The sequence below is a fragment of the Neltuma alba genome, unplaced genomic scaffold (assembly GCF_004799145.2).
Source record: "Neltuma alba isolate B1F8T4 unplaced genomic scaffold, ASM479914v2 tig00011484_pilon, whole genome shotgun sequence".
Lineage (NCBI taxonomy): Eukaryota > Viridiplantae > Streptophyta > Magnoliopsida > Fabales > Fabaceae > Neltuma > Neltuma alba.
This window is the reverse complement of record NW_021636153.1, coordinates 19,915-46,699: the sequence shown is the minus strand read 5'-3', so window position 1 is coordinate 46,699 and position 26,785 is coordinate 19,915. Positions and strand designations below refer to the sequence as shown.

At 37.1% G+C, this 26,785-nt stretch overlaps 3 protein-coding genes and 1 pseudogene across 3 annotated transcripts; 2 read left to right on the top strand and 2 right to left on the bottom strand.

The window, feature by feature from the left end:
- Positions 1–1,288: 1,288 nt before the first annotated feature.
- Positions 1,289–2,717, top strand: LOC114714029 (UDP-glycosyltransferase 91A1-like; annotated as a pseudogene).
- A 2,051-nt stretch (positions 2,718–4,768) lies between these two features.
- LOC114714030 (uncharacterized) lies at positions 4,769–9,231 on the bottom strand. The gene is made up of 6 exons (XM_028898728.1): positions 8,871–9,231; positions 8,695–8,786; positions 7,276–8,084; positions 6,505–6,637; positions 5,338–5,681; positions 4,769–5,235 (listed from the first exon to the last, which is right to left on the bottom strand). Exons 1-6 carry the CDS (start codon positions 9,169–9,171, stop codon positions 5,112–5,114), a joined length of 1,803 nt encoding a protein of 600 aa, XP_028754561.1. The 5' UTR covers positions 9,172–9,231; the 3' UTR covers positions 4,769–5,111.
- Positions 9,232–13,655: 4,424 nt separating this feature from the next.
- LOC114714027 (receptor-like cytosolic serine/threonine-protein kinase RBK1) lies at positions 13,656–17,213 on the top strand. Its single transcript, XM_028898726.1, has 8 exons — positions 13,656–13,911; positions 14,409–15,005; positions 15,386–15,643; positions 15,732–15,883; positions 15,986–16,065; positions 16,154–16,292; positions 16,407–16,556; positions 16,644–17,213. Exons 2-8 carry the CDS (start codon positions 14,579–14,581, stop codon positions 16,803–16,805), a joined length of 1,368 nt encoding a protein of 455 aa, XP_028754559.1. The 5' UTR covers positions 13,656–13,911; positions 14,409–14,578; the 3' UTR covers positions 16,806–17,213.
- Positions 17,214–17,490: 277 nt separating this feature from the next.
- On the bottom strand, positions 17,491–22,721 carry LOC114714028 (AP2-like ethylene-responsive transcription factor AIL6). The gene is made up of 10 exons (XM_028898727.1): positions 22,395–22,721; positions 22,094–22,288; positions 20,969–21,533; positions 20,566–20,648; positions 19,192–19,200; positions 19,000–19,088; positions 18,700–18,773; positions 18,566–18,616; positions 18,378–18,454; positions 17,491–18,283 (listed from the first exon to the last, which is right to left on the bottom strand). The coding sequence occupies exons 2-10, from the start codon at positions 22,227–22,229 to the stop codon at positions 17,835–17,837; spliced, it is 1,533 nt and encodes a 510-aa protein (XP_028754560.1). The 5' UTR covers positions 22,230–22,288; positions 22,395–22,721; the 3' UTR covers positions 17,491–17,834.
- Between the last annotated feature and the right edge of the window lie 4,064 nt (positions 22,722–26,785).

The following is a 26,785-nucleotide window of genomic DNA, read 5'->3' as shown; positions in this document are numbered from 1 at the left end:
ATGAAATAGTATGATTTCGGTACATTCTTAATTTTTGTAGACTTAGTTTGGTTAAATATTGAGTCCAATAAAGTCATGATTTATGGACATATTATGAAACTTTAATACTATATGCTTATAAATATTAGGGTATTTGCCCCACCTGGATATACAGTAAATAATACTTTTTCTGTCTTAAATGCAAAAGCTAACTAGGGGGTTAGTTTTGATGTAAAATGTAAGGTCTTAGTTAAATTTAAGTTATAGTATACATTTAGTACTCTAAAAACCTGTCTATTGCCGCTCTATCTTATCTGGAAAGTGTGAAATACACTCCCCTGTTGGTTAAAGCAGACTCCAATGCCTATTCTGATGGGGGGATCACCCTCCTCTATCCGTTCAAGATTCCTAATTTGACTTAATGCCCTCTTTCCCAACCTTTCCTACGGCATCCATTTCATCAAGGAAGGACAGAGGAGGTTAAGTAAGGATAAGGACTTTGGCCGGGACCCTCTTGACTAAGCTTCTTTTGTCTCAAAAACACGTTTTTTTTCGATTTGCTTGTCTTTTCTTTGGGGAAAGCCAAAAGAGTCCCGTCCTTCACGAGTCCTAGAAAGAGTTTTTACCAAATAATAGTAATTTTATTATATTATATAATTTTTAAAAATAATTAACTTTTTGAGGTAGGCAATAATTTTGACCATATATATAGTAATTAGAGAAGAAATATATCGTATAAGATAAAAGATGAAAGAAATGAGTTTCAATAGTTATCATTTTAATGAGCACTTAAACTCATTAAATCTTATCATCTATATCTCATTTGAAAGATTTTTTTTTTTTTTATTTGTTCAAACAATTAATTTAATATTTTAGAATCTAAAACAGTGATAATTTTTTTTAACTATTATTTTTTTAGAAAATAATTAATTAAAAATTTTAAATCTAAACTACTCAAATATTCAAATAAGATAACTACCTCTGATCCTAATATAAAGACCCTATTTGACTTTTATTTTGGTCCTAAATATATACCCCAATCTATTTTATTTCTCATGTTTACTTAGTTTTTTCCAAGATAGTCCTTCTAATAATTATAATTCTAGTTAATACACTTGATTAGTAAGGATATTTTAGAAAAGACAACACTTATTTAAGACAAATAACTAACTCAACTTACTTGTTTAATTTTCTCAAATTAGTTATGGAGGTAGTATAAGTGGAACTGGTTCATATTTATTTGAGGTATCCCTCCGCTGTCCTATACGTGAATTCCTCGAACATATGCAACCCAAGCTAAGCCGCAACCATGGCGGAAGACAAGACGCTTCACATAGTCATTTTCCCATGGTTGGCCTTTGGCCACATCATTCCCAACCTTGAGCTCGCCAAGCTCATAGCTGAGAAGGGTCACCTTGTCAGCTTCGTTTCTACCCCAAGGAACATCGATCGCCTTCCAAACTACCTCCTCACTTGGCTCCTCTCATCAAACTCGTCAAGCTTCCCCTACCCAAAGTCCACGACCTTCCTAATAAGGCTGAGGCCACCACCGATATTCCGTACAACATGGTGACGTTTCTCAAGAAAGCCTACGATGAACTCCAACAACCCATGGCCCTGTTTCTTGAATCTTCCAAACCCGATTGGATCTTTCACGACTTCGCTCCCTACTGGGTCGGATCCATTGCTTCCAAACTGGGCATCATGTCTGCCTTCTTCCCCATATTTCCGTCGCCGGTTATGGCTTTCCTGGGACCTCCTTCGGATTTGATGAGTTCCGACCCTATGAGGAAAAACCCGAGAGCTTCACAGTTCCGCCACCGTGGATCCCATTCCCCACCACCGTAGCGTTTCGTTACTTTGAGATCATGAGGATATTCGCAGACAGTTTCTCCGTCGGGAACCGGGATGTTTCAGATGCATACCGTATCGGCGCGTCTGTCCAAAACTCCGACATAGTAATAGTAAGAAGTTGCTACGAATTTGAACCCAAATGGATTCAGGTCCTCAAAAACCTTTATCAGAAACCAGTTCTAGCCGTTGGCCAACTTCCCAGCACGGCCTATGACGGTGGGAACGAAAACGACGCATGGCGGTGGATGAAAGATTGGCTGGACAAGCAAAACAGAGGCACAGTGGTCTACGTGGCATTCGGAAGCGAAGCGAAGCCCAGCCAAGAAGAAGTGAGGGAGATAGCTCTAGGTGTAGAGAAGTCGGAGCTACCATTTTTCTGGGTGCTGAGGACTCAACGTGGGCCGTACGACCCGGAGATTTTGCGGCTGCCGGAAGGTTTCGAGGAACGGACGCATGGTCGCGGCGTGGTGTGCACAGGTTGGGCGCCGCAGCTGAAGATATTGGGCCACGAGTCCGTCGGTGGGTTCTTAACTCATTCTGGTTGGACGTCGGTGGTGGAGGCGATCCAGAATGAGAAGCCGCTTGTGCTTCTGACGTTTTTGACAGACCAGGGACTGAACGCGAGGGTGTTGGAGGAGAAGAAGATGGGATACTCGATACCAAGAGATGAGCGAGACGGGTCTTTCAAGAGTGAGTCGGTGGCTGAGTCGCTGAGGCTGGTTATGGTGAAAGAAGAAGGAAGGATCTACCGGGAAAAGATAAGAGAGATGAAGGACTCGTTTGTGAATAGAGAAAGACAGGAAGAGTATGTGGATGATTTAATAAAGCACCTCAGAAACTACAGAAATGCTAAGCTTGAAGATGGAGGTTGTAGGAGATATTAAACTGCGTTTAGTGAGTTTATGGGAGTGTTATTCACCTTACGCCCTAGGATTGCTTATCACGAGTTGTTTGTTATGGTTTTTCTTCGTCTTATTCTTGTTATTATTTACCCTGAATCTTATTTACAGAGATGATTAAGCTGTATCATTATATATTATCTTTGATTATTAATCATTTATGTAAGGTGAGAATAAGAGCGGTTAAAGCCGATAAATGAGTTGGATTGACTTATGAGACTGAAATTGATGAATGAGTTGATTTACTTCTTGGGTGTCCTTTATTTTGTCGTACATGCACAGAGGAAAATATGGGGGAGAGCTCTGTTCTCTCCGTTCGAGGATGAAAGCTTTGTTTTTATTTTGATGGCTGATGGCTCACGCTTTCTTCCCGCCCAGATTCGTACGATTTTATTAGTGCTCCGGTTTTAAATTAAAATTTATAATTAAATTACAAAATAAATCTTATATTTAGAATTAAAAATATTAATTAAGATTACTTTAAAAATTATATCATTTTCTGTTCTAATTATAAAATCTTTTTATAATCTTTAAATAAGATTTTATAATTAAAATCGGATGGTAGTAGTTGATAAATAAAATGTTCAAATGTCCGAAACATTGATGTTATGGTTTTTTTCTTTTTTTGGAAAGTTGGATGATATTGACATAACGTCCTAAATTGTCCGGAACAAAATCAACTTGAACATGCTATATGAAATTATGAATAAATTCAGGATAAATACAATATTTGGTCTATTAAATTAGTATATTTTACTCATTTTAGTTTGAAATCATAGGTTTTAATTCTTCAAGTTTTTTTTAAATATTAGTTTAATAAAAATTAAATTATTTTATCTTTTTAATGGATCAAAAATTATAATTTAAAATTTGATAGACTACAAACTTGAGTAACTAAATCATAATTTAACATATAAGTTATCAGAAGCGCACGAAAAGGGGGTCCGACTGGTTGGGTAGTTCCGCGAGGCGTAGATTTTTTTTTTTGTTAAATATATATTTAGTCCTTTAACTTTATAAAAAATTTTAATTTAGTCTCTTAACTTTAAAAAGTATACTTTTAACCTTTTAACTCTTAAATTGTTAACAAAAATGATGATATTGTGATATTAAATTTTGACAAAACATTCTCAAATACTAATATATAAAATTTAATTTTCAAAACGATCTACAAAAAATCATCATTTAAACTTAACAGTTTTAGGATTAAAGAACCAAATATATCGTTTTTAAATTTAAAGTTAAAGGATCAAATTGAAACTTAATGTGAAATAAAAAGACTAAATGTGTATTTTAGTTTTTTTTTTCCCAATTTTTTGGTCAAACGAGGCATCAAAGTCGGTATAGGAACTCCGAAAGACGCTTGCAAGGATGAGGGGCCCACAACCATGAACCCCGCTAAGCTCCCAAGCCTAAGTAGTGGTGCCCAACGATCCTCTTATCTCTTCCAGTCTGCTCGTTTTTTTTTTATTGCTTTAAAATTTTTATTTTTTTTCCCCAACGGAAAAGATGATTATTCCGTTTAGTAGAATAGCCAGGGGCTCAAGCACCATCGCCAGCACCTCTTTAATAACAAGGAAGAATTGTAAATATGAGTATTACAGACACAAGGACAAGAATTGAGAAAATGATGTAAGCGAGCCCACCTAAATGGATTTTCTGTCAAGTAGACAAAGAAGGGCTGGATTATCTATTTCCTTTAAATGCAGTTTACTGAAACACGAGTAGTGCTTTCAATAACACTGCGAATCATTCAGCAGGCGCAGGTGCGAGACCACTTCGTCCGGTGTCATCAGTGAAGACGATCATTTAGGAAAGAAACGCCACTGGGCTTGACAGATGATGCAAGCATGGCTTATGATCTCATTCTCAAGAGAACTCAGCACATGTGCGAGACAACTTCGTCTCTTAAAACTGGCATCAAATGCCATAGTAGATGTGCACAATACAGCAACTTCTAATGACGACTGGTAGTATAGCCTCGCCTAGCAAGGATAACTTTCATGTCGTTACCTTGAATCTTAAAACATGAAATCAACATTGAAGGAGGCGGTGCTACATGCACCACTTAAACTTGTACAGAACCACGTGAACAGTGCAAGCAAATGCATCAAAATTGTGCCACTACCATTGCACTGATGTTGAAAACTTGAAATAATTACAGAGCAACCTTGTAGAGAATTTGTGCATGTTACAGGAGAAATACTTCGAGGAACAAATCCTCGAGATACTTGACTGAAGCATTGTGGGATGATATACAAAAAATGAACTGGTGCAAAAGCTGTTGTACAGTAAGGGCCAAAAACGAAGTATGAAAGAGAGCCCAAGTTGAGGGCCTCCATGGATTTGTGCGCCCAGATCAACTTACTATAACGCAAGCTATTTACCACTGGGTGAAGTCAGTCTGCTTTCCTCTGACTCGTGCTTTGAAGATGAATCCCCACCCATTAACTCCTGGAAGGCTTCCACCTTCACTGGTGGCGCTCTAACCATGGTCATGTTCCTACAGGCAAACGGTAAAATAACACAACTCTTAAACATAAGATCACTTAAATATTAACCAAATGACAGAAATCCTTCAGCACAACTGCACGAGTTTTCTTACGGTGACTGCATTGAGGGAATCTGCGGGGAACCCATTTGTCTGAACTGATTGTTAGCTTGGGAATGGAAACTTGACAGTGCAGCCAATTGCTGCTGCCTGAACTGCATTTGAGGATGTCTGGCATTAATGGCATTGTAGGTGTTGGTATCCATCGGTAAGTCCGATGGGGCCTCAAGCTTAACTTGAACCAGTGGCCTGTCCTTATCCATATCCACAACAGGGCGGGGGGTAGGTGCTTGGCGCCTTCGCATTCTCTCTAGCTGCTGTTGTTGTTGCTGTTGTTGGAAAGCCACATTATTTGAATGAATAATCTGCTGCATCTGCGGATGCATCAGTCTTGGCATCTGTACATGAACAACAACCGATAAGTTATTATACATGTCAGATCATGTTTGCAGAGAAGAATATCTTGATAAGTATATAGAAATATATGGTAATGTATAATGCAATGTGTGTTGAGTGCACAATTAAGTAAAAAACTCAGGTCCAGAAAGGATCCAGAAACCCATTTTAAATCAGTACAAATTCTCCTTCAAAGGATGCAATAAATGCAGATTTTGAATTTAACTAGTTAACTAATTTGAGTAGATTAAGAAAATTAATTACGTTAGTTATTTGTAATAACTTTTGTTTCCTAAATTATCTTTGCTAATCATATGTATTAGTTAGAATTACCATTTGATGAAATTTTTAACATGTGCAACTATTGTAAGGACTACTAAAAAAAAAAAAAAGATAAATATGAGAGACAAAGTAGATTGGATTCTTATATTTAGGACCAAATTGAATGTCAAACTAACTGTTATATTATAGACTTGAGATAGCATATTTCTTAATAGGATATACCAAAATTTAAAAACTCAGGAAGGTTATTATGTGATATCTCCCTCATAGACACTAGGGGATACTGCTTGCTCGATAAATTATTGACACCTGCAACTTAAGGCAAATCATTTTTCGAAAGGATGCTAATAATCCTGGAAAACAATTTATAATAAGGGAGAAAAACAAAAACATGTTGGCAAGGGTAGTTATTTTTGAAAAGGGCACTCGTTAAAGCACCCTATATCAGCATGTGCTTTTCTTGGATGTGTCCACATTTCTGTCCATACTTCAAAACAAGTACATTAAGGACAAAAAATTGAATGTAGATGTAGATGCAAGTACTTGCTGAGGTATTCGAAGAGCACTCTGCTGCTGTGGCTGCACTTGTGACTGGATACCATGATTTTGTGGTAGACTTTGCTGCAGCATATTCTTGGAGCCAGCCTTCACGAGGTCCACCAATGGCTCAAAGTTACTAACAGAAAGTAGGAGAAAATGTTAAAATCATAACATACTAATCCTGTCTTGATTTATAAATACTAATCGGGGTGAAACATCACAAATAAGAGCTTGCAACAACCAATCGCACATGTATAAAGGGCATCAAGATACCCTTTAGAAATTTTATCCTCTTTAGAATCTTTTTTCTTCTTCTTTATTTTCAAGGGTGGCATAAATCCTACAATTTGCCATGGGAAAGTGTACAGAGTAATAGTTTCTGTCATATGCTCCTCTACTTCTCAAACCATAATTTACTCATTGTGTTTCTTATATAACATGTTTTAACAGAATAATAGCACATCTTACTCGCAAAAAAATATTTTGGCCACACACCAATTGCCTGCGGAATATATTCAAGAAAGGAATGATCTAAATATACAAATATGCAAGAGTAAATTGTCCACATCATTTTTATGAAGTTACTACATGAATGTTGGATAATGTAGATTGCAGGTGAAAACTTGGGATATAAAACTTAATTTCATAAACATTAAGACCATGCAGAAAAAATCCGTCTTCATCTTTTTCTTTTTCTTTTTTTTTTTTTTGGGGTGGGGGGGTCAATAAGTTGAACTTTCCACAGAAAAAACAAAAAAAACAAAAGTAAAATACCTATAACCAGATGTTTTAAGCAACATCTTCAGAAGTTCAATGGCTGAACACTGCTTTCTGTAATTATCAGTAAGCACTCTCAAAGTTTTGCCTAACTTACTGATATGACAGCTCATTAATTGAGAGAAGACTTCTATAGGACCTTCCATGGCAGCCTCAAACCCAAAACCAGTCAACATACGTGCTACAACCTTTTGAGACATTGTTGACACTTGCTCATGACCAAAAAGTTTCCTGTTTCCTTCAGGGCCAGTTTTCCCCCGGGACAAGCTTCCTCCATGTTCCATGTTTAGGTACTCTGGCCTAATACCAAGCCTCTCAATCATAACAGGACTCCTAGTTGTAATAGAAGGTAAGGTATCTAGAACACTAATTAACTTGACTTTCTGGTTATTTTCCACCCTGATAATAGATGGCAATGCACTTTCAGGTACACAATTCAATGCAAACATTATTTCTGGAAAAAAGGATGAATCATCGACAACAGAATTGCCACCATTAGGCTGCATGTTAGATGCATGCTCCATACTTGAATTCACAAAGCCCATGTTCTGATCTTCCTTAAATGCCGCACGCATTTTCTTATGATTGTTAGCGAATAAAAGATAAGAGGCCATCTCCTCTGCTGAACGTTTCTGTGATTCCCTATCCCCAAAGATCAACCTATGTGGTTTGTTAGCCTTGTAATTCTCAATGAACTGGTTATACCAGGTTTCAGGCAGCTCATCATTCCTGTATCTCTGGGACAAGCTATCAAGCTCGGAATCAACATACCTTGACCCAATTGTAGAACCTGATTTTGATTGATTCTGCATAAACAGGCACTTATGTTGGATGAGGAAAGATCACGTAATATAACAATGTACTATACTAGTTTGGTCACTCATCATAACGTATAACTCCGACTAATCTTGCTGATTACCTATAAATGCAATAAAGTTAAATAATAGAGTAGAAGAAGGATTGAGCTAATTCCTGGAAGCAATATTGCTAGTTGCTACATTACTTTCCTCTATCAAATTACAAAATAATTTTATTCTCTTCCCAAAGGATAAGCATGCATGATCCAATACGTAGTACAAAGCTTTGTTTAATTAAAATAACAAAACAAACCGCCACCTTGCATTGTGCTCTAGCTGTTATCAGACATTTTCTGAAAGCAGCACCTGGATTCGAGAACCACATGGTTGGAACTAATTAATATACAAGTTCACCCAACCAGAATACTTAAGTGGGAAAGCCTCTAGATATAAAATTGGAATTATATGCTAACGTTATCAATTGCACTACCTAAAATATTGATCATAGTCGATATCATAGGAAGATTCTACACTGAGCATAACACGAACTTCCATTGACCTGGTTTCGTAATGAGGGTAAAGAATAAAATTACAATTTAGGAAACAAGGCAGTGACAACCTTAGACGAAGCTCCTCCGTCTCGATGCTGAACCCCATCTTGCAATGGATTCTCCAGAGTGAAGTAGACGTCATCACCGTGCAACTGCAAATCTGCAGGAATGTACAGCGTCTAAGGGCCCAATTGAAAAAACAATCGCCAAAAATAAATACTTTTTGCCCCAGAGAGAGACTTACAAGCAGGAGTAAGGTCTGAAACAGGTGAAGATTGAGAGGTTGAGGACGAATTAGTGGAACGGAAGAAGAGGGAAGCAGTGGCTTTGTCGAACAAAAGGGCACGGACCCTGAGTTGGAGTTGAATCTGAGCCCTAGATTTAGAGTCGTCGGGTCTGATGAAGGAATCCCAAGTGGAGGGAGAAGCGAGGAACTGAACAAAGTTAGCGTAGGTGGAGTCGCCAAGCCAAGTCCGCCATACCCCACAAGATTCGAGTTTGCGCGCGAGCTCGTATCCGCGGCCATCGTCGCCCAGTAAGGCCATTCTCACGTCAACAAAGAAAGACGACCCAACCTGTCCAGAGGATTAACAAGTCAGTGAACGAAAGTGTGGTGCGGTCAACACCAGTAGTTACTTTCAGATCAAAAAAAAAAAAAACACCAGTAGTACTGCTCTCTCTCTCTCTCTCTCTCTCTCTCTCTCTCTCTCTCTCTCTCTCTCTCTCTCTCTCTCTCTCTCTCTCTCTCTCTCTCTCTCTCTCTCTCTCTCTGGTGACACCGTTTTTCTCGATGTAGCCTAGGGCTACTCAAGGCCGGCCCATCCCGATCCATTCTGGTCCGGTCTTACTGGGACGGGACAGATCCATCCCAAAATTTTTCGAGACGGGATCGTCTTATTCCAGTCCCTTTTTTTTTATCCTATTTATATAATATTATTTTTTCATATTTTTTTTAGATTTGAGAATATTGTATGGAACTATGGATATATTTATTTAGAGTTTTTATATTTGTTAATGATTTGAAATTATTGATGATTAGAATTTTTAGCAAATTTTTATTGTGTTAAAAGCTTTTGTTTAAAGTTTTTAATGATTATTATATGTAATATTTTGAGCTTTTGTTTAAGAGTGCCCAAAAAAATAAAAAATAAAATAAAAAGATGTTTTTATAAGGTTTAAACCCAAAAAAATATAGTTAAAAAATCAGATTTTTTTAAAAAAAAATTAAAAAAAAACTTCGGGACGTCCCGGATCCATCCCGTCCCTACTGGGACCAGGACACGAGACAGATTTTCTGTCCCGTTACTGTTCACCGGGACTGGTATGTCCCAGTCCTGATCCGTCTTGTGAACAGCCCTAAATTAAAGTTGGTGTGCATTGATATTTGGGACAATGACAAAAAAAATAAAATTTTATAAATACTAAATAAAGAATGTCAACAAAAACTTGTTATTATTTGTAAATTCAGACTTGTCAACACCAAATAAAATTATATTACCAAACCTGATTTGAGATTTATAATTTCTAACTTTTTTTTGTCATTCTCCCTTGATATTTCACAAAAATTAAAAAAATTAAATTTTATTAACCTAGAACCAAAAAAAAAAAAGAGATCTTATTAACTGTTTACTTTTCAGGTTTATTTCTATTTAATATATGTTATTTAAACAAAATAAATACTAGTGTACAGTCTGCACAATGATAAAATCAGAATACAATAATAAGTTCATGCAAGAAATTTAATAACATAACTTGTAAATAAAATTTAAAAAAAAACATTACCCTCACTTGTAATTTGCAAATAGAATTGGAGGAGTGATGCTATTGTAACTTATTCGTTGAGAGATCATTTTTCTACTAATTAATATTGGCATCCCGTTCCCATTGCCTTACACAGTTTCACTTGTATGTTGAAGAAGAGAATTATTTATCACTCATCACTAATTTAATTTATTTAATATACTCCACGGTCCCTAGTATAAAAGTGAATTAGGAGTTAGATTTAATTTTAAATATAAGATCTTAATTCACTTTATTTATTATATTTATCATTTTTCAGCAAACTAATTTATTTAACTTATAAATTGATATATAATCTAATATTATCCATAGGTATTTTAAAAAGATCACGCCGTACTTATTATAATTAACTAGTCTATTTAATTTTTATAATTTATTCAAATTATTACTTCCAATCATTAATATAATATCTCATTTATAATTTAAAATAGACCTGTTACGGATCAAAGATGGTAGTTAAATAGCTGAGTAAAGAGAGAATAGATATCAATTCCATTAACGATTAGTGTTTTTGGACCAAGAACAGTGAATTATTTGAATCAAGAATCAGTGATGGTTGAGGATTCTGTCATGAAAATGTTGGAAAATTGAGTTGGTCCCCTTGCCTATGCTAGTTTATATGTGGACTATTGCAACGGATTTGGTTCAACTGTGATGTGGAGGTTCTGTTAGGCTTTCAAGAAGTTTACTCGTTTTTAAGGCTATCGCTCCCTTCAGCCCTTATTTGAGTGGTTGATTCTATTTGAACAATTGTTAATAAAATAATTATAAAAAAATTGTAAATAAGGACCCTAATATGTAAAATTACGATTTGAGACCCTGAATTTGAAAAATAGGAAATAAGGACTGGATCCTACTTTTGCAAGTATGAAATATGGATGAAATGTCTGAAATCCCCCTCAACCAAATTGTGATCTGGTCTACTGAAGTTGTCATTCGCTAAAGTGAATTTGTCATTTCCTATAGTCAACTCGTTATTTGACATACTCTCACCCAAATTGTGATTTCGTCTACTAAAGTTATCATTCACTAAAGTGAACTTGTCATTTCTCATAATCAACTTGTCATTTAGCTGAGAGCATTCCAAAAATTTCACCATGATTTTATATTTGCAAAAGTAAAATCGGGTCATTCTTTGTTATTTTTCAAATTGAGAGTTTCAAATCACAATTTTATATATTGGGGTCTTTATTTGTAGTTTTTTCTAAAATTATTCGATTGAAATTTATCTTTTTGGAATTAGTTATGAATTAGCTATAAAGAAATTAATTTTGATAGGAAGGTTGTTAATAGAGTTTTATTTTCATACAAGTAATTGATAAACTTCTGAACAATAGTTGTCAATTTGCTATATTAAAACTGACAATTATTATCATGTGGTTGTTAAATAAACAATTCTTCTAATGACTGGGTAATTACAAGTCACAGCTTCAGCATACCAAATTCACAATTACAACATTCAAAATTTGATCCAATAATTTGGATGATGAGTGAAGAGGAAGTAGATAAGAAAAGAAATAGAAAGAGAACCAAGTCCTTGACTGTAAGTTCTTGGATTTTTCAAAGAAGATATTAGGCATAATTGAGAGAGCACTTAGAAGCATTTTTAAACACCTTTTATGTAAACTTTTTACACATACATATCTCATATTTTATAAATCACAGTTAAAAAATAATTTATAAACTATTCTAAATAGATCCGGTATATACTTTAGACGAATCACAAAATATACGTGTGTGGTTTTTTTTATACTGAAAGAAATATTGTTTGTTTGGTAGGATTCAAAGGTATGGATGAGGGCATTCTCTTCTGGTTTAGGTTCAACAATGAACCGTTGATTGTTTGATTTTTGGCGCGAGGTTTGCGGGTGGTGTTTCCCACAGTGGGGACCTCATTCACCTCCCTTCAACCCCACAAACATGTATCCAACTCAATTACCTAAAAACAAACAGCCTCCTAACTCACTATACACTGACACTGCAATGCAGAACCATGCATCTGCATTTATCATTGACCAACACGTTTATTTGTGATTCCATCAACTGTCAAAATCTCTTATTTTGACGTATTTTAAAGCCACCAATCTCTTGTACAGCCAGGAAACCCCCCCCCCCCCCAAAAAAAAGCCTTTTCTTATGCGCATTTTAAGCCAGGAATCTCTTGTACAGCAGAGACGGGCTTTAAAATGAATTAAAAAGAGTAGGACTTTGGTTGTACATTTCAGAGCCATTTTTTTCTTTCTGCAGTGAATTAGAGGTACAGTACAAGGAACCTTTGCCTGTTCTTCCTCTATCTTCTCAAAGCTTTTATAATTATTAACACGTGGAGGGAGCCCAGCTTCAGAGTGTACAACATGATGTTGCTGGGCAACACTACAAACACAAAAGGGTTGATGATTATGTTAACAAATCCAGGCAGCGGTGTCTGAAATTGAAACACCACTTCCACAGTAAAGATCATCTTAGGACTTTTGGTTAATGAATGAGTAGTAACATTTCCTCCTTATCTTCTTTGTCTCTTTGCTTCAATTAATAAAAACAAATCCTCTTTCGATCTTCTTGCCGTCATGCTTGGGTCTCTTGCTGCATGCGCTCATTATTCTATAAACATCATCAGCCATGTTCCACCATGCTTGTTGAAGCAGGCGTATCGTGAATTTTCTACTCCATAATTGCATTTTTTTTTCCAGTCTCAAGTAATAATATCCCAAAGCGCCATAAACTAGAACGAATAATGCCATGGGATTCGCAAAAATAATAATAAAACCATTTCAAGCAGCAAACTTGCAATATTATTAAGCTGACCAAAGTTTTAAAATTATAATTAAAACTCCCTACAATACGGGGAACAAAACAAACTTAGTTTACGTTGTTTCGGCCGCCCCAAATCACTAAACCCACCGTCTGTAGCTTGTTACGCTTCGCGCGTTAGTTGCGGCAAAAGTGACGATCTCTTAAACTAAGTAAAGGCAAACATTTTATTATCATCAGCACTAGCACATGTTCATGTTTTGGTCCCAAGGAAAATAAAATGATAATAAAGGAGTTGCAGATTGTGAAACTAAACAAACATCATCAAGACACCAAAAACAATAAACAGAGAATAAATTAAATAAATGGATGAAGGAAAGCGGTAAAGTTAAAAAAAGGGAAGTCAGAAACGAAGTGAGGAGGCGTTATAAATATAGCAAACTAGCAAAGCATTAGAAGAAGTTAGGGGAGGTCCTGGTTTTGGCCTTGTCCCAAGAATAACCACCGCTCGAACATAATCCTATTTTTAAAGCCTTCTCGTCCCTTATCCATTACGAGTTCTCTCATCTGACTCTCTCTGTCTGTCTGTCTGTGTCTCTCAGACCGTCACCAATTTCAGAGAAGGCATCATTCAATTATCATATTGGTGATCGGTGATCCTTCTTGAAAATTGCAGGTCTGGGCACCACTTATTTTAACTTCGCAGGAATTCAGGATCCATAGCACTGTTTAAGGTTAGCTTGTTTTCCCCTGCTGCGATCTCCTACTTTCTGAGTGACTCTGTTTTGGAATCAAAACAATAAATGGATATCGATTTCAGTTGCTCTGTATTTGTTCGCTAGGTACCTTAGATGAACATATATGTTTTATGCAGATAATGTCCAAAATAATTAATTGAGGTTGTCTTACAAAACTATAAAGAAAATTCCTAAATGCAAAATGTCAACATTGTTCATGTCTCTTCTTCCTCTGTTTCACCTGTTTCTGTTCTAGAAAATGCTCTCACTTCCTCACATGCTCAGTTGTTTATGTAGATGTCCCTTGATGAAGTTCATAGCTTGAATATCTCTTTCCTGTTTTCCCTGATGTTTCATTTGGTTTTAATAAAAGAACCCGACTTTACATTGTCTCGTATTTCTTTGTTTGTAGTCTATATGCTATATCAATCTATAGATTTAGATTGGAATTTATTCTTAGTCACTGGTCGTTTCTCATGTTGGTTCTTTTATAGGTCATTTTAGAGTACGCTATTCAAAAGCATTGGAGGCGTTTTTGTAAGACCAAACCAGAAAATCTTCAAATGAAAAGACAAGCATTGTCATAACCTCTTCCTGTTTCGCTGATCGGAGTGGGAAGAGATTGGCTGTGTAATTAGAGAGAGAGAGGAGGCGGAGAGAGAGAATGGAGTCAAGAGGGAAAGGAGGAAGAGGAGAGGCGTGCGAGGAGGAGGAATCTCCGAGAGGCGTGCTGGAGATGATGGGGGAGGCAGATCGGGGGAGCAGCGGATGCAGCACGTGCTCGGGGGAGAAGGCAACGGGGACGGGGACGGGGGCAGGGGCGGGGGCGGAGAGGCCGCCGTCGGGGAGGGAGGGGCAGATGCCGCAGTGGAAGGGAGTGATGGACGCGTTGAGGATAAACTCAGTGAAGAGGCTGTCGGCGATACCGTTGTTCGCGTCGACGTACATGATATCTCGCAAGAGCCTCAGGAAGTTGGCGCGCATCAGAAGCGCAGAAGACGCCATAGATCTTGTTTCTTTGGCCACCAAATCCTCCTGGAAAACCTTCCATTACTCCGACCTTGCCGCTGCCACCGACGATTTCAGTCCTGGTATCACCTCCTCCTTTATTCCCCTCCCAACTCCCTGGGATATTTTTGACATCACGACTTTAACTTATTAATTTTTTATTTTAACAAATTAGTTTTTTTTTTCCAAAACATTAATTTATTATGCAAAAAGTTACAAACTTTATAATTTTCCCACCCTGGGAAATAAGCTGCGTGTGAATTTAAGCTGATAAGGAAGATTATTATCATGCATGGAACCCTCCAGGCCGAAAAGGGAACTCGAGCTTCAATTCTGCGGAACCCTCATCACATACGAACCCAATTTTTTGGTTTAAGTGATTTTAACATGTGGTGGGTAAATATATAAAAAGAAATTGAATGCCTCAATTGTACGGAACTAAGAAGATGGTTGGTTTGGACAGAGAACTTGATCGGGAAAGGCGGGCATGCGGAGGTGTACAAAGGACGCTTACCAGACGGGCAAATTGTGGCAGTAAAGAAGCTTGTGAACGAGGAAAAAGATGACGCAGATAACACTGGTGATTTCTTGACGGAGCTTGGAATCATCGCCCACATCAGCCATCCTAATGCTTGCCAATTGATTGGCTTCGGCATCGACAAGGGCCTCTTCTTTGTCCTTCACTATGCCGCTCATGGCAGCCTTTCCTCACTTCTCTTCGGTGCTTCTCTCTTCTCTCCTCTTCACAAAACCCACTCTTTTCACAATACATATTTATGTGTATATATTCTTTGCCATCCTCGTTTCAGGTTCCAAAAAGCTGGAGTGGAATGTTAGGTTCAAGGTAGCCATTGGAATTGCAGAGGGACTGCAGTATCTCCATCATGAATGCCCAAGACGAATCATTCACAGAGACATCAAGGCTTCCAACATTTTGCTTAATGAAAACTACGAACCTGAGGTACTTCTCTGTGGTTGCGTAGATCCTAACTACATTGTATTATGATTTGTCAACTTGTTATGAACATACATACTCAGCTTTCCTTTGTGTTATGAGCTGCAGATTTCAGATTTTGGATTGGCAAAGTGGCTCCCGGAGAAGTGGGACCACCATGTCGTGTTCCCCATAGAAGGCACATTTGGGTCAGTAATAATTCCAGCTTTATTTCATTTGGCGTTTCTTTTTAAGCACGTATCAATTCCTTTTTTCTAATGCGATGCAACTACACAGGTATCTAGCTCCAGAATATTTCATGCATGGACTCGTGGATGAAAAGACCGATGTGTTCGCTTATGGGGTTTTGTTACTGGAGATCATCACAGGTCGTATGGCTGTTGATTCTGACAGTAGGCAAAGTCTTGTGATTTGGGTAAGACATGACAACTTCAAATTCAAACAAAACTACGCTTAACTGCGTAGATTAAGACGAGACTGTGGTTGATGTTAGATGGTATTGAACTTGTGTTTTGTCGGTGTGTTGAAGGCAAGGACTCTACTGGATGCGAAAAACATGAAGGAATTAGCAGACCCTAGATTAGAAGATGATTACGATCCTATAGAAATGGAGCGTGCCATGGTTACTGCTTCCATGTGCGTACACCACTCAGCCGCCAAGCGTCCCCTCATGAATCGGGTAATTAAAACAAAGTTTATAAGCTTTTGTGTTTCACCACAGCCAAAACAACGCGAAAAGCTGACATGAAGGTTTGGAAAATTACAGGTAGTGCAGATGCTGAAGGGGGAGGAAGGACCCATTGAAGTAAAGCCACAAAAATCCTTGGCCCCAAGATCCCTCATGTTGGATGCCTGTGATCTTGAAGATTATACTTGCTCCAATTACTTGAATGATCTCAATCGTCACAGGCAACTAATCATGGAGTGATATATCCATTGACGCTTCTTGTTTTTGAGCTCATAATTTACTGCCCCACGGAGGCTTAAGCTGTACAATTTCCCTTTCTGGTCAGTGCAAAGTCACACAAGCTTGTATCTTTCTCAAAACTCGCAAAGTTGAGCAGTTGCCAAGTCTGGCAAAACTGAAGTCTGTAGACGCAGCAACAAACTAGGGTGACGCTTCAGCTCGAATAGTTGTTCCACAGGTAGAGTCTTCAGATTTGCGATATCACAGTTGTTCAACTTTTGAAAAGCATCAGATCGAAGGACCGGTCCCCCACCTCCTGTAATATTGTTATAGTTTGCTTCATGTATTAGGCTCAGGCCTCTCCTTTTACCCACCAAGATGAAGCAGTATAGCGGACTGCATTGAGGCCCTCTCAGGCTGAAATGCATTGTATAAATCTTTACATAAACAAGCATTTCTTCCTTTTTTCAATTTTTCTTTTTAACTCAGCAGTGCTATTTCAGCTCAAAAAAAAAAAACACTCAGCAGTGCTATTTCAGACGTTTTCTACCTCTTGCCATCTTTTATACCCCGGCCTAAATCATCTGAGAAAGCTTTGCACAAGGGACAATTAAGGCCAAGGCTCAATCCAGACTTAATCGAAGCTCGCAATGGACTAGGCCCATATAATATCCGTGTTAAGAGGGGATGTTGTTTCATAGAATTGGATCTGCATGTTAAGCAAATGTTATGTAAATATATAAAAATATTATAAGGAGATCATACCACAAGCATCAGCGAGTTAAGCATTCATGAGTACTTGTGCAACACTACAACTCAATTTTTCCCATCTTGGAGAAGTTACTTTACATAATCCAGCTTCCTACAGTAACTAAAACTCCTAGCCTTTTCAGGGGAAACACAAAAACCTCCTAACCTTTCTTTCTTCCAAGTAAAAAGATGAATTAGAGGGGGTCAGCTGAATTGTGCGAGAGACTATTATAGCTTTTGCTTTGTTAACAGAAAGCAGAAAATTAGCTGGAGATAAGATGACCACTCCTTGATCACAAGTCAGTATGACTGATGAGGAGGCCATATAAAGAACTCAGAAGGTGCAGGCAGGGCAGTAGGATAAGGAGTTACAGAAGGATTAGATACAGCAGATTCTGCAGCCCCGGCGTCAGAAGGGTGAAAATCGTTCAAGAGGTTGTGGTGATAGTATGCAGTAGCAGGATAAAATGGGATTGCACTAGGGACAGAGGAAACTGCCTGGATTGGTGAGAAGTTGATGCTGTTACTCATGTTGGTGCATTGGATTTGCTGGCTATTATTGTTCAGAGTCGCTTTCTGCTCGGATTCGAGCGAAAGCTTCAAGCGTTTCGCTGCCCCGCCAATGGGAAGAGAACTATTCATGATGGCCTCAACGTCATATCTACTCATCTCAAAGTTGGTCACAGCATTTGCACCCCTAAACTTTATGGCTGCAATATCATATGCCTCTGCCGCTTCCTCTTCAGTGGCTGTCATCAATGCGTAACAGATGATTAGGAACAGAACATCACACTCTAAACATTACTTTGTTGTTATAGCAGACAGCAGAAGCTGAAACTTTACCAAATGTTCCAAGGTACAGATCCTTGTTCCCTGCAACACGGCCAATCCTAGCTTGCCATCTACCTTGTTGGTGATGCCTACAGGATCAAAGGATGCCCCGTGTTAGTTTCAAAGGGGATACTAAACTCAATAGCAGAAACTGGGAAGCAACAGTAATTAATTGGATTGTTCATGTTTAAAATTCAAACCTCGTCACGCCCCTGTATATAGACGCTCCCCTAGAAAACCCGCTACTTTTTCTGCAAGAAAGTGAAACAGCAATTTTAACTCTCTGCACTAAAGGGCAAGTTTCTAATAGTTTAATAGGTTAACCCAGGCGAACCTTCGCAGTGAGGCAATAAACTCTTGCTTTGTTACATGCTTCATCTCCTCCATCTCCTTTGCATAACTGGAAACCTGGAAATATAGAGGCGAATTAGCTAAGCTATGCAAAATAAAAGCTTTCATTGTATAGAAGTAAAACTTATGACACACTAAAATGAACACTATGATACACATAGTTAGGCCAACGTATGAATCTAAAATTAGTTCGAAGAAATCTGTCATTATTGTAGATCTACGTAGGATTTCATGCACTCGCGTAGCTATCATAAGTCAGAACAGAATATTGGGAGATTCATACAGGGAAGTTGGTGGTAGCAGTGGGGCCCCAGTACTTTAGAGCTGCCAAATCATAAGCTCTCGCGGCCTTGTCTTCTTTGTCATATCCACCTGAATCACACCCAAAAAAAAAAAACAAATTAGAAAAAAAATTCGTAACAGAAATAGATTTAAAAGCAGTGTGGAATCAAAATGACTGCCAAACATTTCTTACCCAAATACACTGTAGGAAGAGTCAAAAAGACGAGTGACAGCAGGAAATGCACCGAGCCACGTTACATGAAAAAGGAAAAGCCAAAGAATATTTGATATGAGATGAAGGAATGGTCAAAATTTTCTGCCAAAAATTTACTTTAAGCAATCTAAAAACACAAATGGCTAAAAAGAAAAGTCATATGCATGCAAACGCAAAAATGGTGCATGCGCAGAAGTAACTTTCTTTTCCCTTCCTTTCTTTTCTTTTCCTTTCTCTCTATTTTCCACCTTTTTTAGCTACAGAAAGCGTAAACCACTGTACAAGTCGAGACCAGCGTACTTCACGCTCTCTTCTTAACGCAACAAGACAAATTAATAATTCCTCTACCCAACTGCACTAATTTCCCATTCAATTCGCATCCGAAAGGGCAAAAAAAAAAAATCCATTAAATTCAACAACACTAATTAATTAACTCCCAATAATTGATCCCACCTTTCGGATTTCGGAGGCGAGGCTTGACTTATTTTCAAGACATTAAAGTAACAACATTAAAAATTACAAACAATAAACAATTAAGATGATCTTACTTGATCACATAGTCAAAGACATGTCACGTCCGCATAAAATCGGCAGAAAAAAAGAACCGCCGAATTGCCAACACACATAACGCTTCATTTATTTATTTCCAATAAGAAAAGGGAGGGATTTTCCAATACTTTTAAAATGTCGTTAGCCAGTGGCAAACAAGATCTAAGAAATCCCGTGAGCATGTCGCAGAATCAATAGGACACTAATCAGAAGGGAGAGGACAGAGAGCCCACTTTGAAACAAGTTTTCACTCAACAGTGAACACACCATCCCTTGTTGTAAGTACACTATTCAATATTGGGTGGCGTGGTCAAACCCAGCCTTTAACTGGCCAATGAGAAAGCAAAAGCAAAAGTTAAAGCTCAACTCAGCAGAAATATCTATTACCCAAACAGTGTTTTAACTCTAACGTGCCTGTACGGCTGATGTGAGAGAGAGAGAGAGAGATTAATGTTCAAAGCCGGAGAACGCCAACCCACATACAGGCAAAATGGCGGCACATCGGATCAAATCAATCGCTTGAATGAAAATATTTGCAGGACAGCGAAATAAATAGTACCATCACTCTAGTACGTGTATATACCATCAGTGTCAATCATAAAAGACTGATGAGAAAGAAACCCAGGTGTCCTACTATTACATATTCTCAATCCCCGACCCATTTTCATTTAATATACCCTTTCACTTCAATGCATGCAAAGTCCTCTTCTTTTCAGTGGGTCTCAGCGCCCCTCGTTCTAACTTTTTTTAATTTCCTCTCGACCCATTTTATTATCAGAGAGAGGAGAGAGAGAGAGATTGCACCTTGACGCCCTTTCCTGGCCTGACCCTCTCTTCGACAGCTGTTATCCCAGAGATGCGCTTCATATCTACCCGTCCATCGGTGTCTGAATCCACACAGAAAGAAAATAAATTTTGTAAAGACATATGTGATAGCAGTCTCCATTTATGACTTTTGCCTGCTTTTAAAGTGTGTATACCGTAATCTAAGTAATGAGATGCTACAAAACAAATGAGAGTGAAATCAGAAAAACCAACTTGCGAGAACCACTTATTCCCAACACGCCAAAAGGCCTTTTTGCGGGAAAAGTGAAGGTCTCACAAGCAAAAACAAGGAATGAATGAAAGAATGACCGATACTTAACAACAAAAAGAACGGAAATTTACCAGAAAAATGCAGAAATCTTGAAATGGAATAGTACTATACCTGGTGACTCCTCTGTAAATCGAAGTTCTTTGGCCGAAAGTATCGGCCATCTTCTTGGAGCTATCGGAGTCCGGGACAATGGCTTTCTGATCGGCACACTGGGGGGTGACGCCGAGGGATAAAGTTCCCGTGGTGCCACTTGAGAAGGCCAGCTCATTCCCGGACGACTCAATCGAGTGAGCCGGGAACTCGCCACCGGCGGCCTGAGTTTTGCCGATGGAGGTCGAGTCATCCACTTCGGAGCCCGAGTTGGTTGAGAAAGCTTGGAACCCAGCGATGGCTTTCAGATCCTGCTGGTCGCCGAAGTAAGCCGAGCCCTGGTCGTATATATGGGTCAGGGTCGACGAATCCTGAGTATCCGTTTGGCTGTCAGAGTAACGCATAATAGACGACGAAGAATCACCCAGAAAATCCTCGAGTTTTGGCACTGGCTGGCCCTGATCCTGGGGTTCCATGAAACCTGGGGCAAATGATGATTCCACCATATTGTGTGCAGCTTCACTTTCTTTATTCTCGCTAAGCTCTCCTTGTGTGTAGAGAACCTGGGGCTTGGGGTTTGCCCATCCTGCAAACATTGGAAAGACAAAGCTTTTAGAACCAGTTTCTGAAGAACAAAGATGATATATTATGAACTCAGCTCATTAAGTGTGATTTGCAAGAAAATGGAGTGGCGATGAGTTAGTTTAGTTCGATTTCGATAACTGGATTCATCCATCCCTATTCGGGACCAGAGATGAAGCATTATTCCATCACCCAACTGCACCAACTGCGACCTCTGGTTCAGAGTAGTCAGCCACGATTGAGCTCATCATTAGAACTTTGGAAAACGGGACAAACAAATACAAGGAATGAGATTTTTTCTATTTCCGAGTAGAAATCGCCGTTCTCTGCTCAAAAACAAACAGAAGAATAGAAACCAGAAAGTCACAGAGATTTCTCTTACGTGAGTCAAAGAGATTTGCGTTCATTACTTCTCCCAGCGAGAGAGAAAAAAATACTGAACCCAAGAAAACCAAAACCATCGCGCACTCACAGTCACAGAGAGGCGCGCAACCAATAATCGACGAAGCTAGAACTGAATGCCAGTAATATATAAATATCAGAGTCGTTTGCAAATGGCGTTACCGTTGGTATAGAAGTTATCGACCAAGTAGTGAGGAGCAGCAGAAGCACCATCGTATTGAAGATACTGCGAGTTGGTAGACCTCAGCATTTCCATGGGCGACAACGAAAACGATAGCCAGTTAGTAGCCCGAGCCATTGTCTGCTTTGAACTCTTTCACTGAACCTCTCAGCGACGACGACCTCGCAGTTCTCAACCTGAACAGCACACACAGATCGCCCCGTTTAAAATAAGCAGATAACTCTCAGGAAAAGACAGATAAGCTATAATCTGTACACAATAAAAGCTCGAAACTGAAATCACCTGCAGACTTGAGCGTTACCAAAAGCCAGTCAACGGTAAAAAAACAACGAGTAAACAGAACAGTATTTCTGCGGCTGGCAGGGAGGAGGCTAGCTAGGAACCAGGACAGTTTCTGGTGCCGTAGGGATTAAAGGAAGGGGGCTAGTACACATTTAGCGGGCAGAGTAAATTTATATGGAAGAAAAGTTTCCAGAAGCAAGATGCATGCAGTCTGAGATGAGAGTTATCATCAATGTACTATGAATATGATCGTTGACAGTCACGGAGAGAGAAGGATGAGAGAATCTAGGGGAAGAGAAGACGAAGGAAAGTGCAAACTTAGAGAGAGAGAGAAAAGGGGGAGCAGGTGTTGAGTTATAATGGGAGAGGAGAGCGGTTTCAGGTGCCAACCGGCGTAAAACCAGAGCGATGAGTTTTGGTCAAGAAAGAGGGACACACGGAGACCAATATGGGAAAATAAAATTCAGATTGAAATTAAAAATACATAAATGTTTTTTTTAAAAAAAAATGGATAGAAGCGACTTTGGGTCTGGGGGGAAGAAAAATTGTGTGAAACAGGGTCGCGAAAGATCCGGGCTGGCGGAAAATTGAAGAATTTGTTAGGGCTCGTTCCTCTTGTAGGGAAATTTACCGAAGTGCCCTCGCTGCTCTCTGGATTTAAATACTGTGTAATATAATAATATTATTATTTTGCAGTTTTTCACACACCTGGCTTACATGCACATTTCTTTCGTTACGGTCCGCATCGGTGGGGTCCGGCTTGAAGGGATCCGCTGATCCAATTTGTCCCACCCTGAACCGCCACTATGAATCCAAACTAGGAGTAAGATTGAATATTTATAATTATAAAATCATAAATTTAAAACTAATGTCTTACGAATTGAAATTTTAGGTCAAATGTTTTGATGTCCTTAGCTTGTGATGATGCATCAGTTTCTTTAATTTGCATTTCCGTTTATAATTTCATTTTTTAATAGAATTTCTTTTCAAAAAATCATATGTCAAATTTTTTGTCTATTCGTTTATTGTTTTTAAAACAATAGTAGACTTAACATTTTCAATGAAACATAGTAAAAAAGTTATTGGAGAGAGTAATTAACTATATAAAAAATTGTCACTGACATTCTGATTAGCTTGGAATAATAAACTGCACAACAGCAGCAGAAATTGGGGGCTATTGTCCGCATTTTACCATTTACCCCTTCTTTTCAAATGAGTGTTTGCTTATCTGGCGGCTATTTTGTCAATGGACAATATTTGCGTGAATGCTTTGATAATATAGGAAATTAAATGGGAATTTTCAAGCTGCACGGGCTTAAAACAGATCACGTTATTTATGATCATAAATAAAATGACTTCCTACATACTAATCTTTCGGTCTTAAATATAAGACTTTATACAAGTCTTATATTTAGGATTGAGGAGTATCTCAAATCCTTAATACTCTATAAAAATCAAAAAACTAAGTTAGAAAAATTAAAAAAAATTATAAAATTAGTTATTTGTCACTATGTATGTTAACCTGTCTAAACTATTTTTCTAATAATGAGCATTAGAACAACCATTTTGTATGGACCTCTTACAATCAATAAGAATATTTTGGACAAAAAATAGGAGACAAAATATGTTGATATTTTATATTTAAAACCAAATCTAATTTTTAACTGACTTCTATATTATAGAAGTAAAAGAGGTGTTTTATATATTGTATATAGATAGTTGTTCAGTTGTTTTTAATAAAAAAAATCACCTAGTGCCTTATTAGTTGCATATTTTTGTTTTGAATGTTGACATCGTGCACGCTTTTTTTTTTTTCCATAAATTGTCATCGTTTGCATGATGTGGTCGGAACTCAGAAGTTCAAGAAATTGTTGGCTTATTTTGAAAATTAACTTGAATTGTAGATACTATTCACACCACATATAAATAATTGCTGGGTTTTTCTATAATTATTAGTTTTTCCCATAAGAACTGATCGGGGTTAAATTAAAACTTAATTATAGCCGTCCTTAACTTAATTAGAGGTAATTCTTTCAACATATTTTTATTTTAAATTCACGATAGTCAGACGACGCTCAATTTTATTGAAGGGGAATTAAATACCTTCCTTTCAAACCAATTACTGCTGATTAAATTATTACAGTAGTTCCTCTTTTTTTTTTAATCTTCTGAAAAAAAATATCCTCACCACAAGCACTCGAGACGGTAAACTCTTATCAGTTTTAAATTTCCATTTAGTATTAAACAGGTGCCTGAAATTTCGCTGATTTTTTTTTTTTTTATGTGTGATGGTACGTATGTGCTCACTTTTTTTGAATGACAATTTTGGCTTTATATAAAGAAAAAGATAGTACTCTTTTTGAAGCGACCAACAATCAATTTAATCGCTGAATCAATGAACAAACAATTTGAATATAATCCACGGATGCCTTCAAGTACTACTAGTAGTAGCAGTAATAATAGTAATAAAAAAAATCATATAATTCGGTACTAATCACCAATCAGCTGAGAGTTGACTAAGTAAGTCACGAGATCAGTCAAGTGTTCATGAACACAAATAATTAATTATAGGTAATTTCGAATCCATTTTAGTTTGTATTTATGAACACCCTTTAAAGGTTAAGATTTTACGTAAACGAACGCCTAATCATATATAAGTCTTCGCTCCCACTAGTTCCAATAACGTGGTACTTTTCTAGTCCACAATATAAATTTTTTGTATTTTAATTTCATTTAAAAATGTAAGTCCATCTTTATAATAATAAGATCAATTAATATTTCTTCTTCTATTTTAATTTGTTCTCTCATACAAATAAATTTGCATCAATTAATTCATAATATTTTATGCAGTAAACATGAAACGGGGCATGTTTGGAAAACTATTCAAATTCTTTTTCACATTAAATGTCCTGATTGTCCTTTATTTAATATTTTTATCTGCACGGTGAAACAAAATTTATATTGTGCCTGTTTGGAATCATGTAAAAACATATTTCATGTAAGTTGAAATAAAAATTTTTTTTATATACTTATCTGGTATTCCATTAATTACTATTAAAAAATTACTTATAGGCTGTTTTAAATAGATCTATAATAGACTAGAGGAGTATATATAAAAATGTGCTTCTTAAATTCTATTTATGAGCAACTTGTTGTTGGTCACAATAATAATTAAAAGATAAAATGATGCATTTATGTTTTAAGAAAATTTAATAGTGAGTTATAAATGGGACGAAAAAACTCTCTCAGGCTTATACTAATACTCGTATGGAGTATTCGAGGTGTAATGCGTGTGCATATCATATACCACTCTTTCATTTATTGTTGGTTAAAGAGGATTCGAGGTGAATGCACCACTCTTTCATTTATTGCTGGTCAAATTATGTTTTATTGGAACTGAGTTTCATACTATTAATGTTTTTGTCAATTAGTTTCTTATCACTAATGGCTGATTTAACTGGGCATCTGATTGAGAATATTAATTTTAATGAAAGATAAAATTGGAAAATTATAATTCTTTATAATTTTTTATTTTATTTAAAAGGCAGTTATTTTAAAATAAAACACTATACAAGGCCATACTTTATTTATCCATGAAAAAATTGAATGGAAGGTAAGCACATTGCTGGAGGTGAGGTGTTTAAGATATGCTTATGAACTATTACATTTAATCCTTAATATAAAAATTTATTTAACTTTTATTTTAGTTCTAAATATAAGATATAGATGTACTTTATCTCTCTTATTTATTCATTTTTTTTCAAAGTAGTCATTGTAATAATAATAGTTCTAACCAATACATCTGATTACTAAGAATATTTTATGAACGATAATCTTTATTTATTACAAATAACTAATTTAACTAATTTTTTAATTTAACCAAATTAATCAATTAATTTTTATATTAAGAACTGGAAGTTGTATAAAACAAATAAGATTTTGAATAAAAATAAAAAATACATTTAGTAATCGGGTGACAAATTAACTTTGTTAATTCTTAGTTAAGAGTTTTTTTTTTTTCCGGCCAATCTTTCTTAATTAAGAGTTAAGAAAAGGATTATAGGCCCCATCTTGTGTTGGGGTGTGTGTAGGGCAGGGGAGCGTGAAAAGGGGAAGCCATAAGACAGGCGCGGCGTGGGGTGGCCTATGTGGTGCTTTTTAGGTTGAAATTATTTTTTTAATTTAAAAACGTAACCAAGATCACCCCCCCCAAAAAAAAAAACCTTTTTTTAAATTCTGGCAAAAAATTACTAGTATGCAAACATGTTGAAAAATTTTAGCTTTATATTACATGGTGATGTTAAGTTATATTGATTTAAAACATTTTACATGATTTTGAAAATGGCAAGTACCGAGTGTCATTACTTTCTAGTACTCAAAAATGTATTTAA